At 59.6% G+C, this 16,188-nt stretch overlaps 1 protein-coding gene across 1 annotated transcript; it reads left to right on the top strand.

Annotated features, from left to right (window-relative positions):
• The first annotated feature begins 4,547 nt into the window (after positions 1 to 4,547).
• Positions 4,548 to 15,622, top strand: RP1L1 (RP1 like 1). Its single transcript, XM_075997251.1, has 4 exons — positions 4,548 to 5,147; positions 6,440 to 6,572; positions 7,710 to 12,401; positions 15,537 to 15,622. Exons 1-4 carry the CDS (start codon positions 4,548 to 4,550, stop codon positions 15,620 to 15,622), a joined length of 5,511 nt encoding a protein of 1,836 aa, XP_075853366.1.
• The last annotated feature ends 566 nt before the right edge of the window (positions 15,623 to 16,188 follow it).

Here is a 16,188-nt window from a genome sequence, read left to right as displayed (position 1 = left end):
GGCCTCCCCTGCCCCTTGTGCAAGACAGGCCTCCCGAGGCCCAGTCCGCAGGGGGAGCCGGGCTGGGGGCTGCTTTGGGGCTGAGGATGGGGCTTGGCGTCTGGCTCCTTGTCTAGATGTCCCTCCATCCCCCCGTACCCCAGCTAGGGGTGGCGTGCAAAGCTGGGACCCAGAGCCCAGCCAGCGCCCTGCAGCTCTGCTCCCTTCTCTTCCCTCTCTCCAACAGTCCCTGGCACCCAAGGCTCAGCCTCTGCCACTGCCTGCCACCCTCCCTGCCCCAGGCGAGCAGTGGGCAGGACCTGTCTTCTCCCTGCAGGGAGGGGCTTCTGCTATCCTGTGGCCACGACATGGCCGGGGAGCTCCAGGGGTCCTGGGCGTCCTCTGTCTGGGCCAGGCCTGGTGTCCACCTTGCTTGTCTTGTTAAAAGGGTCCCATCTTCTCCCGCTCCTGCTTGGAGAGAGAAGCCTCATGACTTTTAAAGGGGGAAAACAGAGGGGAAAAAACGATGTATGTGACTTAATATGTCCCACTGAGTGCTAATCCTTTGTGCACTTTCTGAAGGCCTGTCTGGGAGGCAGGCATGGGGCAGGTGTCCCCTACTGTCCACAGGACAAGCTGGAGAGACCCGACAGCAGCCTCAGCTCCCGCCCCCACCCCCAGCACCTTCCTGGCTCGGGAATCAGTGAAGGCGGCTCCCCGGGGGCCACCTTTCAGTTTGTTCAGGTCACAGGACAGATGCCCCGGCCCCAGCCCAGTAAGCTCGGGAGTTGGCGCGTGGGACTGACAAGTCCAGTTTTCCAGTCTGGGTTTTGAACGAACGCCCCAATGCAGGGATGGCAAGCGTCTGGCGCCCAGAGCGGCCCCTCTCCACCCTGACTTGGGGGCAGCTGATGGCAGCACAAGAGATGTCTGGAGCCTTCTCCCCATCCCTCCAAACCCACCTCGCTGGGCGGAGTGGGCACCATGGTTGTATCTATTGCCAGGCCCGTCCTAACTCCTTCCTCCTTGGGCTGATCCCTAAACCGTCCTTTAGGCTCCAGCTCAGGAGTCTTCAGGTCACCTCCTCCAGGAAGTCTTCCCTGACCAGCCAGTCCCCTCTCTCTGTTTTCTGCCACACCTTGTGTGTATTACAGATACATACACACACATGCACATACATACGCACACACACATACGCATTAGAACACTTATTATGGTATGTATTAGTGTGTCCACTTGTCACGCTAGAATGTGAAGTTGCTGATGGTGGGTGCTACGTCTTATTAATCTTTGTGTTCCCCGGACCCAGTGCAGAGCCCGACACACAATAGATGATCAGAGACCTTTGCTGGATACATGAATAAGTGAATGAATGAGCGACTGAATCAATAGCATGATGGGGCCAGCTTATTTTGAAGGTGAAAGACTGGAAGTTTAAGCGTCTTCAAAGAAGAAACTCATTCCTGTTTGCGCCTCCCTTCCCGTGCCTGCAAGAGAAGGGCGCTTGCCGGCGACAGTCCACGGAGGGGAGGCTGCGCCTGCCTCTGCTCGTGCGCACGAGGCTGGAGAGCCGTGCAGGCAGCGTGGTGTCTGTCCCTAGATGCCCTCACGGCCCAGGGCCGGGCCATCCCTCGGCCCCTTCTCATGAGTCCTAAATTCTTTCTAACACGTTCTCCTGCGTGAAGGTGTGCGCGAACCCAGCGTCATCTGCAGAATCTTGTCAGTCACGCGACCGGAGGGACGGGCGACTGAGATTGCCACCGGCTCCCCTGGGGCTGGCTGCCTGCTGGGTCCCCTTGTGGGGCACCCGGCATCAACCTGGGCTTTGGCACTTAGGGTCCCTCGGGTCACATGCCCCTTTTATCTCAGAAGTCCAGTTGGAGGGGAATTCCAGTTCAGCCAGAGATACAGTACCCTAGAAGACGGCCAGGGAAAGGGGCTGCCAGCCAGCAGAGCGTGTGTCGTGAGGTTCTGCTCTGGCCCGGGCCTGGGGCACAGACAGCTTTGCCTTCACTCAGGCAGGCGGCTCCTGCCTGTCCCAGACGTCCTCGGAGCTGCTGTCCCGGGCACCTGAGAGGGGCGCTGCGCACAGGAGGGGCTGCAGGGGCTGCAGAAGCCCTGGGAGGCAGTGGGCTTGCTGGGGGTCATGGTGACACTGGGGACATGGTGATGCTGAGGGACATGGTCATGCTGGGCACACAGTGACACCTGGGACAAGGTGGTGCTTCCTTCCTTCTCAGACCCTCAGTGAGGGCCACGTGGGTGCTCTGAGCTGCAAGTGGAAATGAAGACTGCGGAGGAGGAAGGGCTGGCCCCCCGGGCACCCGGGGGACGAACTGCTCCTGGCCCTGCAGGGCCGTCAGCTGAGGTCTAGGAAGAGCAGCTTCGGGGGATTAGCTGGGCGGGAGGAGGTTGAACAGCTAATTATAAAACTGGTGCCAGAGAGGGGAGAGGATTACAAGCTCCTCTTGTGCAGCACAATCTTGAAAATGAGGCACTCGTCCATTCCCTTTGGACGAACGGAGACAAATGGAGAAGAAGGAGGGAAAGGAGATGAGACCCACACTCGGGCCCAAGGGAAGGAGGGAAGACGCTGTTACCTGTGGGTGCGTGTTAACGAGGGTCCCTTACGGTTCTGAACCCTCTGTGAGCTGGGGCGATGCCTCACCTGATGTCATTGCCCCGTCCCCAGCCTTTGCCAGGCCTGGCCCTGGTACGAGCCCCTGTGAAACGCCAGCACTGCTGGTCAGAGTATTTCCGAGCCCTGTGCTGTGCCAGGCTGGCGCCCTGGGGAGACGGGCCCTGCGTCCCGGGCCTGGGTGGGGCAGGCCAGGAGGAAGGACCTGCTGGGGAGCTTCACTGAAGTGGGGGCTGCCTGGGCTCGGACAACCAGGGGAGGCTCCACAAAGGAGGAAAGCCAGGGCAGGGTGCCGGAGGACAGGGGCCGCCTTGATGGCAGAGCCTCGGAGCCAGGCAGCCTGGTGAGAGGGGGTATTTTCATGCAGGAAAGAAGCAGGAGGGAGGCTCGAGGGGGCGGCTGGGACAGGTGGGAGAAGCGCTTGAGTGGCAGGATAAAGCACCTGTGCTTTTATGCAGACACTGGGAACCTCCCGAAGTATTTGGAGCACAGGAGATGTCTGGGTGCCAGCCGGGTTTCAGGACAACTGGGCCACAGGTGCACAGGATGGGACGTGGCCACCTGGGCCAGGAAGAGCTTCTGGCCCTGCAGGGATGTCAGCTGAGGTCTAGGAAGAGCAGCTTCAGGGGATTAGGAACATTCTAGAGCATTCTCATCATCTTCTTACCCAGTCCTCTCCACAACCTGTTTCTGAGAGCGAGAGTTCAGGGCAGGAAACAGAAACTACTCCAGGTCCCTCAAGCAGAAAGATATTTGATACAGGGCATTGAGGGGCTTCCCAATCCTTGGGAAGCTGGAGAGTGAGCTGGGCCCCTCTAGGTATGACTGGAAGCACAAGCATTGGTCTCTGCTCTCGGCAGGTCAGGCCTGAGCAGGGGTGGTGGCCACATTTGCGTGAAAGAGGCGGGGTTTCTGTTGCTAGTTCACGCTCCTCTGCCACTTTGCTTGTGAGCTGTCTGCATGCCCCGGGGAGCTGGAGAAATAGGGTGACCGTCACCCAGGGAGCGGGCCAGTGCAGAGTCCTGGGCAAGGCCACGGGCTCCACGCAGTGGGCAGCGGGAATAGGAGAAGGTGGGGGTGGCGGGTCTGCGCCCCCACCTCCCAAGCTGGCAGTAGCGGGCCGGGGCAGTCAGCCATCATCATGCACATTGCAAAGTCTTTGGGGCAGTGTGAGAGGCAGTCTCATTTTTATATGAAAGCAAACATCAATCGTAATGGGGGCGAAAACACGCAACATCGGTGGTGGCAGGTCCCAGACACGGAGCTCCAAGTCTCCTTGTCCCCGCACCCTGTCCCTGAGGGGCTGGGGACATATGCCTTCTGCTGCAGCCCTCTCACCCGACAGCTGGAAGGAGCGAGTCCAGGGAGGCGGGAGTCCCCTGGGGTGACACAGGGAGACCCCAGGAGAGGGGCTTGCTGCCAGGCTGTGAGAGCCCCCGCCCGGTGCTCTCACCTGTGGGTTTCAAGGTCCTCTCTTTCCTGACTCCTTAGGAGGAAAACCATAATATTAAAGGGGCTCAAAGTTGGTGGGCGAGGGTAAGAGGGGCAGCAAGAGGAAGGAAGAGAGTAGAGATTGATCCTTGCTCTATGCCAGGTGCTTTCTATGCGAAGCTGCTTTGTTGTCATGAGCGCCATGCACAGGGACTGCGCCGCGTGCCACAGACGGGGCCATCAGAGCCCAGGTCACATCAGTCACTCGCGGGGCCGCACAGGCAGTACGTGGTGAGGCGGGGCTTGAACTCAGATCTGTCTGACGCCAAACCTTTGGCCTTCCTCTGGGTCCATCCAAGTGGATCCGCCTGCCGCTGCACTGGGGGGTGAGCAGGAGCCCCCTCTGCAAAGCAGGGGAGAGGCAGGAAGTGCAAACCCCACCAGCTGCGCTGACCGCCTTCTCCCCCTGACCCGTTACAGCCCCGCCGGCCGCCACGCCATGAACAGCGCCCCGAGGGAAGCCCAGGCCCCGAGCCACCGCCTGCCCTCTGTGGCCCGCGCCCCCTCGGTCACCCAGGTCGCGCCAGCCAAGAAGATCACCTTCCTGAAGCGAGGAGATCCCCGCTTTGCCGGGGTGCGCCTGGCGGTTCACCAGCGCGCCTTCAAGACCTTCAGCGCCCTGATGGACGAGCTCTCCCAGCGCGTGCCTCTTGCGTTCGGGGTGCGCTCCGTCACCACGCCCCGCGGCCTGCACGGCCTCAGCGCCCTGGAGCAGCTGGAAGACGGCGGCTGCTACCTCTGCTCCGATAGGAATCCCCCCAAGACGCCCGGGGGGCCGGGCCGGCCGCAGGGGAGCAGCCCCTCCGCTCAGCAGTCCCGGGATTTTGAAGGCCAGCGGGAGGCGCCGGGAACATCCTCCTCCTGGAAGGGCCCCAAAGCCCCAAGGAGGGTCCTGCTGGTTAAGAACGGGGACCCTCGACTCCAGCAGACGGTGGTCCTCAGCCCGAGAGACACGCGGCACCTGACGGCCCTCCTCAGCAAAGCCTCAGATGTCCTGCGCTTTCCCGTGAAGCAGGTGTACACGATCAGCGGGAGGAAGGTAGGCTGCGGGCCTGGATAGTTCCTTGAAAAATCTCTTTGGGCCTCAGGTCAAAATATAATCCTTAGATGGAATGGAGGTTATTCCTTGAAAAGAGGCTCTTGATCGCCCTGCTACAAATTAAAGGTGAATAGGGTAGAGACATTCGGTCAAGTCAATTAGTCCACAAGCAATTGTTATTCACGTTTCTAGCTACCACTTAGTGAGCACTTAGCAAGTGCCAGGCACAGTGCCTAGAACATTCTTATCGCCTTCTTACTCAGTCCTCTCCACAACCTGTTCCAAGAGTGAGAGTTCAGGGCAGGAAACAGAAACTACTCCAGGTCCCTCAAGCAGAAAGATATTTGATACAGGGCATTGAGGGGCTTCCCAATCCTTGGGAAGCTGGAGAGTGAGCTGGGCCCCTCTAGGTATGACTGGAAGCACAAGCATTGGTCTCTGCTCTCGGCAGGTCAGGCCTGAGCAGGGGTGGTGGCCACATTTGAGTGAAAGAGGCGGGGTTTCTGTTGCTAGTTCACGCTCCTCTGCCGCTTCGCTTGTGAGCTGTCTGCATGCCCGGGGAGCTGGAGAAATAGGGTGACCGTCACCCAGGGAGCGGGCCAGTCTGTGCACATGGTCGTCAGCATGGCACATTCACACGGGACACAAATGCTCTCACCTGCTGGGCCAATTCTGAGAGACCCATTCCCAGAACCTCCGGACGTCCCTGACACCAGCCCCCCACCATCCTGTCCTGCCCAGTCCCTGGCTGTCAGGTCGAACTGCTCTCCGCTGCCCACAAATCGCTGCAGAAGCTCTCACCACTGCTCCTTCCATGAAAAATATGCAGCCAAATTACAGTGTCCCCTGGACCTTCCTTCCCACTGCCCCGAGTGGCCCTCGTGTGATGGGCCCAGACCCTACCGGAAAACACGGAGCAGACGCCATAGAGGACCCTCCGTTTGGGAAAAAGGATGGGATGTGAATTGGGTCCCCACGTGGGGGCTGGAGGGCGTTCTGCTCTGGGTGCTTTTTGCACACATTTTGCAGAGGGTGGACGTGCGGGCAGAGACTCGGCCTAAAGGCTCTGAAGTCTTTCCCACCGTCGCCGTCCTGGTGCAGGGAGAGAGGGAGACGGCAGTGGCAGGACCTCAGCCCCCGGCTATGGGGAATGGTGGGATCCCGGGATCAGGAGTCTGGGGTGAGATGGGCAGAAGTCGGGAGAGGGCTGGAGAGACTGGCTCCTCGTCCCCCGGGCCTTCGGGCCGAGAGCTCTCTGCAGCCGGGGCTGACTCAGGGCCCTTCTCCGGCAGGTGGACTCCCTGCAGGCCCTGCCGCCCGTGCTGGTGTGTGCTGGCCACGAGGCCTTCAGACCTCTGGCCATGGAAGAGGCCAGAAGAAACGGGACTGAAACTTTAACTGGGCCGGCTTCAAGGAACAAAAACGGTGAGTTGGTTTTGGGGTCTCCCCAGTTGCACTTGCGCTGGCTGGATGGTGCTACAGCGAGGGCTGAGCAGTTTCCCTCCAGGATATACAGGAAATCTGCATTGGGCCCCAATTCTCAGGTATCCCAGTCCTTTTGGGGTCTCTCTTGTCCTGTCTGCCTCCTCCTCATCACGAACAGCCTTAACTGGATCGAACATTTGACAGGGACTCGAGACAGCAGAGTCTGGTATTTGAAGGGAGCAGGGATCAGGAGATCTTGAACTCGACGTCTCTAGGATCTAAAATAACTGTTATTAAGAACCACAGTGGGCACGACAGCATAGAGGCGATGGCCATGCCCAGGTGGCATTTGCCTCTTTCCAGGGTCACAACTGTCTTAGTCAACATGGTGCCCTGCAGAGGGATCAGAAGGACAAGAACTAACTGTGACCACTGATCACCATCCATCCATCTGTCCATCCAAAAAGCCTACACTGTGCCAGTCTAGGCTATGCTAGCTTAGAAAAAAAAACATTATTTCAAGAAGCACAGTTAACAAATCAAAGTTTAAGCACCTGGAAGGGGCCAGGTGCAGTGGCTCATGCCTGTAATCCTAGCACTCTGGGAGGCCGAGGTGGGCGGATCGTTTGAGCTCAGGAGTTCGAGACCAGCCTGAGCAAGAGCGAGACCCCATCTCTACTAAAAATAGAAAGAAATTAATTGAACAACTAAAATATACAGAAAAAAGAATTAGCCGGGCATGGTGGCACATGCCTGTAGTCCCAGCTACTTGGGAGGCTGAGGCAGGAGGATCGCTTGAGCCCAGGAGTTGGAGGTTGCTGTGAGCTAGGCTGACGCCACGGCACTCTAGCCCAGGCAACAGAGTGAGATCTGTCTCCAAAAAAAAAAAAAAAGAAAAAAGAAAGAGAGAAAACAGGCTCTGCCCAAAGCCCCCTGGCAGGTGAGTGGCCGGCGAGATGGGCTTGAGACTCAAGTCCATCCTGCTACGCAGTGCACAGGTGGCTGCTCTGGAGCCGCTCCGCCCCGCCGCGCAGTTTGGAGGGGCGCTGCTGTCCCGGAGGTGGCAGAAGGCTCACTGCCTCTTTGCTCTTCTGCCCTCACTGTTTCCTCTTTTCTCTCCCTCTCTGCCGGTGCCAGGGAGCTGGGGGCCCAAGGCCAAGCGGAGCGTGATCCACACGAGGTCCCGGCCGGGCAGCCGGCCGCGGCGGGCTTCCCTGCTGTCGGAGAGGTCTGGGCTCAGCGACCCCCCGGCGTCCCTGCATCGAACCTGGGAGGGCCGAGCCCCCGACGGTCACCCTCGGGACACACCGGCCCAGCCCGGCGCCCTGGTGGCCAGCGACGGCGTGAAGAAGAAGGTGCGGGTGAACCAGGACGGCAGCCTGGACGTGGAGATGAAAGTCCGCTTCCGCCTGCTGGGAGAGGACACGCCGCTGTGGTCCCGCAGGGTGGGGCGGGCCTGCGGGGAGGGCCCCGACCTGGGGGGGGTGGCCCCCCTCTGCTGCGTGTGGCAGGGCCACCCCGGGGGCCGCCCGGCCACGGGGGCGGAGTGTGAGGACGCCTGTGGCCCAGGCGGGCCGTCGGGACCCAGATACGAGATCTGGACGAACCCCGTGCACGCGGCCCAGGGCCAGGGGCTGGCTTCGCCGAGGAGGTCGGGGCTGGCCCAGCACCCCCATGGCAGGGGCCCCCGCGGGCAACGGGCCACGCTCAGGCAGAGGCGCTGGGACAGCCTCAGCTCAGCCTCCAGCTCCAGCCACCACGAGGGCTCGGAGCCAGACTCCTCTCGCTGCCCCAGGACCCCAGAGAGCGGTGCGGGCAGTTGTGGCCTCTCTGCCCCGAGCAGGGCCCAGCGGGAGGCCGGTCCGTGCCCAGAGGCCGCAGGGCTGGGCAGCCGGAGCGCCCAAGGGGCTCCTGCTGGCGCGTCGGCCCCCAGACAGTGGGGTGAGGCGAGGGCTGAGGCTTCCCAGGGGGAGGTCAGCCAGGGATCTGGCCCCGGTTCTCCAGCCCTGAGTCCCTCAGCTTTAAGGAACGAGGACCTGCAGGCAGAGACGTGTGGGCAGGGCACTGGGAGCCGCCAGGCTGGGTGGGGGTCTGTGACGAGGCTGCCCCTGGCCCTGGGCAGCTCTAGCTCCTGGGATGCAGACGGAGACTCTCCGCCACCGCCCAGGACAAGAAAGCAGAGGACCCGCGCCAGTGCCGAGTCCCCACCCAGCTCTCCTGGCCTCAGCCGAGTGGCTCGGAGAGGCCATGTGAGGCAGTGTCACCACTGCAGGGACACCCACCGCCTGCAGGACTCACCTGCAGGGCAGCAGGCGCCGCCCCGGCCTCCCGATCGAGGAGCGGCCCGCCCGGAGGGCCCGGCACCACGACTTTCCCAAAGCTCCTTGAGCACCAAGACACAGGCCTCCGGGGACCGGAGAGCCCCGTCCTCGGGCTCTCTGCGCTCCCAGGACCTGCCTGAGGCCAGCAGCGCCACCGCAAGCGGCTCGGACTGCGCTTCTGGTTCCTGCCACTGCGGAGCCCCCTCTGCGGGGTGGGCAGGGGGCGCGGGGTCCCGGGCGGGCTCCCCGGCTCCTGCTCCTCCCCACGCACCCCTCTCCTGCTCTCAGGCTGGGGCTGGCGGCCAGGGGGCAGAGGTGGGGGGCACCCCGGAGCCTTCCTCGCCCTCCTTGGCCCTGCAGGAGGGACGGCCTGACTTCGGGGAGGCGGGAGCCCACCGAGGCAGCTGCTGCTCACAGATCGGGGCACCCCTGGTCCAAGGGGGCCCTGGTGGTAGCACACAGGCGCTGTGGGCACCGCCCCCCGAGGCCGCCTGGGTGTGCAGCAGGTACTGCCCCACCCCGCCCAGGGGGCGGCCCGGTGCCGAGAGGCGCCCTTCCGGCTGTGGGGGCAGCGGCGGCTGCCAGGGTGCTGCCTGGGGGCTGGGTGGGAGCAGGCAGGGGGAGGAGTCGCCCGTGGTGGGGGTGGGGCGAGTGCTGCCCCCAGACCCCACTGGGGGACCCCAGGGGAAGACCGCTGGGGGCGGGGGCGGCCCCGAGGAGCAGGAGGAGGGCAGTGGCGTGTCGCCGGGCGCTCTACCCCACGCCTCGCCGGACTCCGTGGTCCGAGAGTGGCTGGGCAACATCCCAGAGGAGCCCGTGCTCTTGAAATACGAGATGGTGGACGAGGCTGCAGGTGCGGCCGGGGATGGCCCAGAAAGCCCCAAGGAGGACCCTGGGGACGGCCGTCCCCCAGAAGGCCCAGGGGGCCTAGCTGAGGCCAGGCCGTGGCCCCCGGAAGGGAACGCCGGCAAGAACCCAGAGCCAGATGGGGCCCTCCCAGGGACTGGGGGTGCCGGTCCCTCATCTGCAGAGGGTCCTCCCCAAGGGGCAGCTCTGGGCAGAGACCCCAAAACCTCTGCGGAGGCCAGACTGGGCGGAGGGGTGGCCTCGGGCCGTGGGGCGCCCCCGCGGGTGCTTCCCGCCAGGGTGTCAGCCTCCGCACAGATCATGAAGGCGCTGATGGGCTTCAAGCAGGGCCGGCCCAGCAGCCTGCCCGAAGTGTCCGGCCCGGCCGCCCGGAGGCTCAGCCGCTCGGCAGGGGCCCTCGTCGCCTGCCTGGCCCGGCTGCACTTCTTTGATGAAGGCCTGGGGTCTCCTGCTGGCAAAGCGGGGTTCGCGGACTCCCCTCGGTACCGGGAGCTGCTCAGCCTCTCCCAGGCCCTGTGGCCGGGCTGTGACCTCGGCCCGGGCCAGCTGGACGCCGGCGTCCAGGAGCTCACGTGGAGCCAGGCTCCGCCAGGCCCCGGGCCCCACGCCGTGACCGAGGACCTCACGCCGACGTCCTCCTCCGGCGTGGACCTCAGCAGCGGCTCTGGGGGCTCGGGGGAGGGCAGCGTGCCCTGCGTGGTGGACTGTGCCCTGGGCCCGGAGAAGGTGCCGCTGCCCCGGACAACTGCCCACCAGAGGCCTGACTCCAGGGGCTCGGAGAACCTGGAGGATCCGGGAATGCCGCAGCTGAGCTCCCGCCCGGCCTACCCCCACGCGCAGGCAGCCAGCGAGGGCCGGGCAGGGGGACCCGGCAGGGGAGAGCCGGGGCTGGGCAGCCCCCCGGGGCAGGCCGTCGGACACGCAACGCAGGAGGACAGGACGCAGTTAGAGGGGACCGGAGGAGAAACGGAGAGAGAAGAACCGCAGGAGGCTGTGACAGAGGAAGGGCTTCCAGCGGAGGGCAGGGGGGGCTGTCCGGGTGGGGGTGGGGGGGCGCAGGAGCAGGAGGAAGCGGGAAGAGCCTCTGCCCCGGCAGCGAGGACAGAGGAGCCCGCAGAGCCCCGCGGTCAGCTCAGCGAGAGGGACCCACACGCCGACGGTGAGGATCCAAGCGGCCCCCAATGTGAGCCTGGATTGGAAGAGCCGCCTGGAGCAGCCGCGACGGGACCCGGGCAGCCCCCAGCCTCACCCGGCGGGAAGAGCGTGCCCGTGGTGGGCAGAGGGTCTCTGGATCCGGACCCCGTCTGGGCGTCCGCGATGCTGAAGAAGATGGAGAAGGCCTTCCTGGCCCACCTGGCCGGCGCCGTGGCGGAGCTGCGCGCCCGCTGGAGCCTGCAGGACCACGCGCTGCTGGACCAGATGGCGGCCGAGCTGCAGCAGGACGTGGGCCGGCGGCTCCAGGCCAGCTCCCAGAGAGAGCTCGGGAAGCTGCAGAGCCGCGCGGCGCGGCGCAGGGCCCCGGGGCCGCCCAGGGAGGCCCTCAGGGGGGAGCTGTCCCTGCAGACTGAGCGGCGCAGGCGCTGCCTCCAGGGCCTGCGCAACCTCTCTGCCTTCTCGGAGTGCACCCCAGGCCTGGGGTCCCTCTCCCTGGAGGACGGCCCGGCCCTGGGGACCCGGCTGGGCGGGGTGGCCGAGGGGGAAGAGTTCTGTCCCTGTGAGGCCTGCATAAAAAAGAAAGCAAGCCCCATATCCTCAAAGGACAGCGTGGGGACAACCAAGGCACCCATCAAAGAGGCCTTTGACCTGCAGCAAATCCTGCACAAGAGGAGAGGAGGGTGCTCCAGTGGGGACGCAGCTGAGGGGGCCCCTGAGAGGACAGGGACAGAGCAGCTGCAGGAGGAGCCCTCGAGCACCCGGCCCTCGAGGGGGGCTGATGACGGGCTGGAGCTGGGGCCTGAGGTGCGGGGGGAAGAGGGGCAGGGGAGCCAGAGAGGCAGCAGAGATGACAGTCCCCTGGCGGAGGGGGCAGAGGGGGCTGGCTGTGGGGAAGGTGGGGAAGACGCAGCCGCTCCGAGGAGGGAAGGGAGCAGCAACCTGGGGGCAGTGGACAAGGAGGAAGACAGGGCCCAGGGCCCAGGGGGTGAGGACAGTTTGGAGGGTGAAGCCTCAGCAAGAGGTGAGGAAGATCCGGGAGGACAGAGTGAGGGTGCCGAAGGTGGAGGGGCCCAGGAAGCTGACGGGGAGGGGCGGCCTGGGTCAGCAGGGGGGCCTCCGGTCGGCCCCGAGCAGGGCCAGTTGGAGGACGCTGCTGAAAACAGCAGCCTGGACCAAGAGGGCAGGCCCGCGTCACCACCCGCCCCAGGTGGAGACACCTCCCGCCAAAGCCCAGACCCCCAAATAGGCCCTTCCTCCCCCAGCCCACCCTGCCCGGGTAGCTGCTCTCAGAAAGGCTCAGAAGACGGTGCCAGTGGAGATGTGGGAATCACCAAAGCTGAGTCCAAGGGGGTCCCTCATGCAGAGAGAAAAGTCACCAGGATGTATCCAGAAAGTTCTGCTTCTGAGCAAGAAGGGGCCCCTTCCTGCCCACGGACTCCAGAGCAGCCGGCAGGCAAAGGCTCTGACCTACAAGATGAGAAGTCAGGTACGAGCCGCCCCTCCACCGGGGTGGTGGGCAGGGCAGATGGCTTTGGCCAAGAGGACTTAGACTTCTAGACAAGACCAGGCTGCGAGGAGGCCTAGGCGCTCCGAGTTTGTTAACATTTGTCTACGAACCTGAGTGAGAGGCTCAGTCCAACGCAGATGTGCAAAGCACCATGGAAAAAGACCAAGGACTTGCCAAAGACTTAGCCCAACCATGCTGTCCCTGCTTCCTAAATCCAGAAGCTGAGAGCCCCAGGGCCTGTGGCACAGGCTGGGTGAGGAAGGTAATCTGCAGATAAGACCTGTTATCAGCTCAGTCTGTCTGCAGAGCTCAAGACATGGAACTGATTGGAACTGTTCCAAGGGGTTTCTATTTGTGTGCTTGCTTTCTGCTTGCCTGTGTTGCTCTCTCTTCTCTTCCCTATTGATCTCCCGCTGTTTTTCTCCTTGGCCTCTCTCCGTGCTCTCGTTTGACTTTGAGGTGCTTTTGTTCAAGTCCTGAACAGATCTGGTGACTCTGCAGATGCGAATCCTTGGGAAAAGCAGATAACTTCAGGGTCATTTGATAAAGTTTGTTCTCAGCCCCAAAGTCCAAATGTTTTTTTGTTTGTTTTTTTTCATTCATATACATATATTTTTTTTTTGCAAGGGAAAAATTGGAAAATGCAAAAAAGGAGCAAGAAGGAAAAGTAGTCACCACAATCTCATCACTCACAGGCAACTTCTATTAGCAGATTCATGCATTTCCTTCCCACCACTTTCCGATCGTTTTATAGTTGAGATTATTTACATATTTTTTTTAAGTTAACAATGTAAGAATTACCCCCACTTATCTCAAAATCATCACAAACATATCTTTTAATATCTGAATAATCTTCCATTATGAGGATATAAGTTATTTTACCATTTTCCTGCTGTGGACCATTTAGATGGTTTCCATTACTTCATTCTTAAAACTTTTTTCCCTGAACGTCTGATTATTTCCTTAGGATAGATTCTGGGTTCAAGGATATTGACATTTTTAAGGCTTTTGATATCTGAATTGTTTTTCAAAAGGTCTGTACTAATTTACGTCACTGACTCACCACGTGGTCATCAGTGTTTGGCATTGTCATTAGAAATGAGAAGTCACTTGCTAATTGTATGGGGGAAAAACAGTGCTGCATTTTAATGTGGTGCTATTTTAGGTCTATTTGATTATTAGCAAGATTAAAGTTTTGTCTAGAGTTTTAAAAAAAACTATTTGCATGTGAATTATGTGTGTATGCCTTTTACCCATTTTTCTACTGAGGTTTCAGCTTTTTGGTTTAATTAATGAATTGATTTGCATGCACCCTTTATAATTAAGAAATTTCTATGTACTGTTTATGAGATATTAAAAATGCCCTCTTGCTACCTTGTTCTGAAGCAGCAATTGGATCAGGCTCTGTCCAGGTAGGAGCCCTGGATGGGGCAGGATTTCCTGGCCTGGTTCTCACTGATTTCCTCCTCGTTCAGGGGCATTTCCTGGTGTCCAGATGTATTGAAATGGAAGTCTGTGCTATGGTGTTGCTCACCGTTTGCAGGAAGCAAAGCTCGGTGTATGCCGTGTCTCATGTCTGCAGGCATCTATTCTGTAGACGGAGGAGACGTTCTTAATAAAATTTGACATGTTTTTAAAATGTCTGCAGATGTGATTCTTTAAGGCTTTTATAATAGCACCATAAGTATACACATAAACTTTTACATATTAATATTTGGGGGTTCAGGTGTTGCTGGCATTGGCGGAAGGGCTGGTGGAGGCTGTACGTACATAGCCTCCCGTTAGCAGAATACAGATCTAGCATCTTAGCCGGAAGCCCCAAGTGGCACAGACCATACTGTGGGCTCATCTGGACATGGTGACGTGCAGGGCTGGACAACACTTGTCCCCACTGGTTGGCATGAAGCATCCTGTAGGCACCTCTTCCGTGATTTGGGGTCCCCAGTCACCCCTCAGAGATGCTGCAACCCCTTTGTTTCACTCCCGGCTGCCGCCCCATGTGACAGCACCAGCCCTGCCCACCACCTGCTGAGCTGGCACCTTGTTATTAGCGTGTTTCCCCGAAAATAAGACAGGGTCTTATATTTATTTTTCCTCAAGAAGACACCCTAGCGCTTATTTTCAGGGGATGTGTTATTGTTTTTAAGTACGGTACAATAATCTACATTGATTCAAATACAGTTAAGTCGTCTTCTTCTGGAACATCATCATCACTCTCCAAACCCCGAATTCCATCCTGAATTTCTTGTGACTCTGTTTCCTTTAGAACCATTGGCCCCAATCTCTCATGTGGAGCCACAGAGCTTTCATGGGGCGGATGAGAAGGGCTGGTCGTCTTATTTACCGCTCGGCCACGAAAGGCATGGGTTGTGCAGATGCGCTGCATAGCCACGCCATCACTAGGGCTTATTTTCGGGGTAGGGCTTCTGTTGTGCAAATGCTTAGAAATCCTGCTAGGGCTTATTTTATGGGTAGGGCTTATTTTCGAGGAAACACGGTATAAAAGGGCATCGTCATCTCTAGCCCAGGGCTTGGAATGGCAAGAGCATGAGGCCTACAGTTGGAGGACCTGGGCCCAAGTCCCATTGATAGCACCTCGGTTTCAACATCTGCAAAATGGGCTAAAACAATGTTTTCCTCACTGTATTGTTGAGAAATAGAGAACATCTGAAACTTCATCACGCATGTGCTGGGGCTATCTCGATAAGATATTTGAATCATAACTGCTGTGCATTCAATTCCTGCAGGGAATCAGGTGCCGTGCTAGACTCTTTACGTAAATCATCCTGTTTCACGTTCCCCGCACGCCTGTGAAGTAAGCAAGCCGGTGTCGTTATCTCCACAAACGTGGCTTAGAAGAGAGACACTAACCCACCCAGGCGCACATAGCCAGGGGGCAAAGCCAGGATTTAAATGCAGATATTTCAGACTCTAAAGTCTACATCCAGATTTTTTTTTTTTTCATTTTAATTCAGGCCCTGCAAATAAACAACTTAGCTAAAGGTAGGCAATGCTTTGTGGAATGAAATTACCACAAAATAATCAAGACTTAGAAAAGTGACTTAGATGGGATTTTTTGCTCACTGGATTCCATTCCGCCCATTCTGTCCACAGAATGTGGACAGCAGGAGCCGGAGATCAGCTGCGTTTGCCCAGCCCCGGGCTCAGCTGAAAGTTCTCTCTCCACGGGATCCTCCTAGTTACAAACTCACCTGCTTTAAGCCCCCAAATCGACCTGCTCCTTACGTTGAAAAAACTTTGCTGTTAATGGAAACTCTGTGCTTTCTTCTGACTTGGAGATGAAGCCTTTCAGGACCGGCCACTGCGGTGGGGATTTCTGCCTCCCCACTTCTTTCTCTACAGCAATCGGCAATCGCGCAGCGTGGCAGATACCGGCCCTGCCTCCCGACCCACACTGAGCCGCCGCCACCTGCAAAGGGCTACGAAAGCGCTCATGGTGTCGCCACGATGCAAGAGCTCTGTAGCCAGTGGGGTTTCTCCTTGAATGGTGGGGAAAACGAACCAATCCCTCCTCTCCTCTCCCTGTTGTCCAGCTGGAAGGGATCAGAGAGTCCAGCTCATACAGGACCACCTGTTCGTGGCTGAGAACCAAAGCCCTGTGTCCAGAGACTCTGACCTCACTGGGCTCCCCCACGGCGCTCCTAGCGAATGTCATGTCCAGTCGAGGTGGCAGATCACTGATTTGGTCTGACAGTCTCCTGAAAAAGTGACCTGCCTAAATCCCACAGCCGCGTAAGGAGCCTTT

Source organism: Microcebus murinus, chromosome 24 (assembly GCF_040939455.1).
Source record: "Microcebus murinus isolate Inina chromosome 24, M.murinus_Inina_mat1.0, whole genome shotgun sequence".
NCBI lineage: Eukaryota > Metazoa > Chordata > Mammalia > Primates > Cheirogaleidae > Microcebus > Microcebus murinus.
The sequence above is the reverse complement of the archived record's forward strand: the minus strand, read 5'-3'. Positions and strand labels throughout refer to the sequence as shown.

Coding starts and splice junctions, on each gene's coding strand:
- RP1L1 (XM_075997251.1), top strand. CDS start 4,548: ATGAACAGCGCCCCGAGGGAAGCCCAGGCCCCGAGCCACCGCCTGCCC. Junction 5,148..6,439: donor ACACGATCAGCGGGAGGAAG/GTAGGCTGCGGG, acceptor CTTCTCCGGCAG/GTGGACTCCCTGCAGGCCCT. Junction 12,402..15,536: donor CCTACAAGATGAGAAGTCAG/GTACGAGCCGCC, acceptor TTCTGTCCACAG/AATGTGGACAGCAGGAGCCG.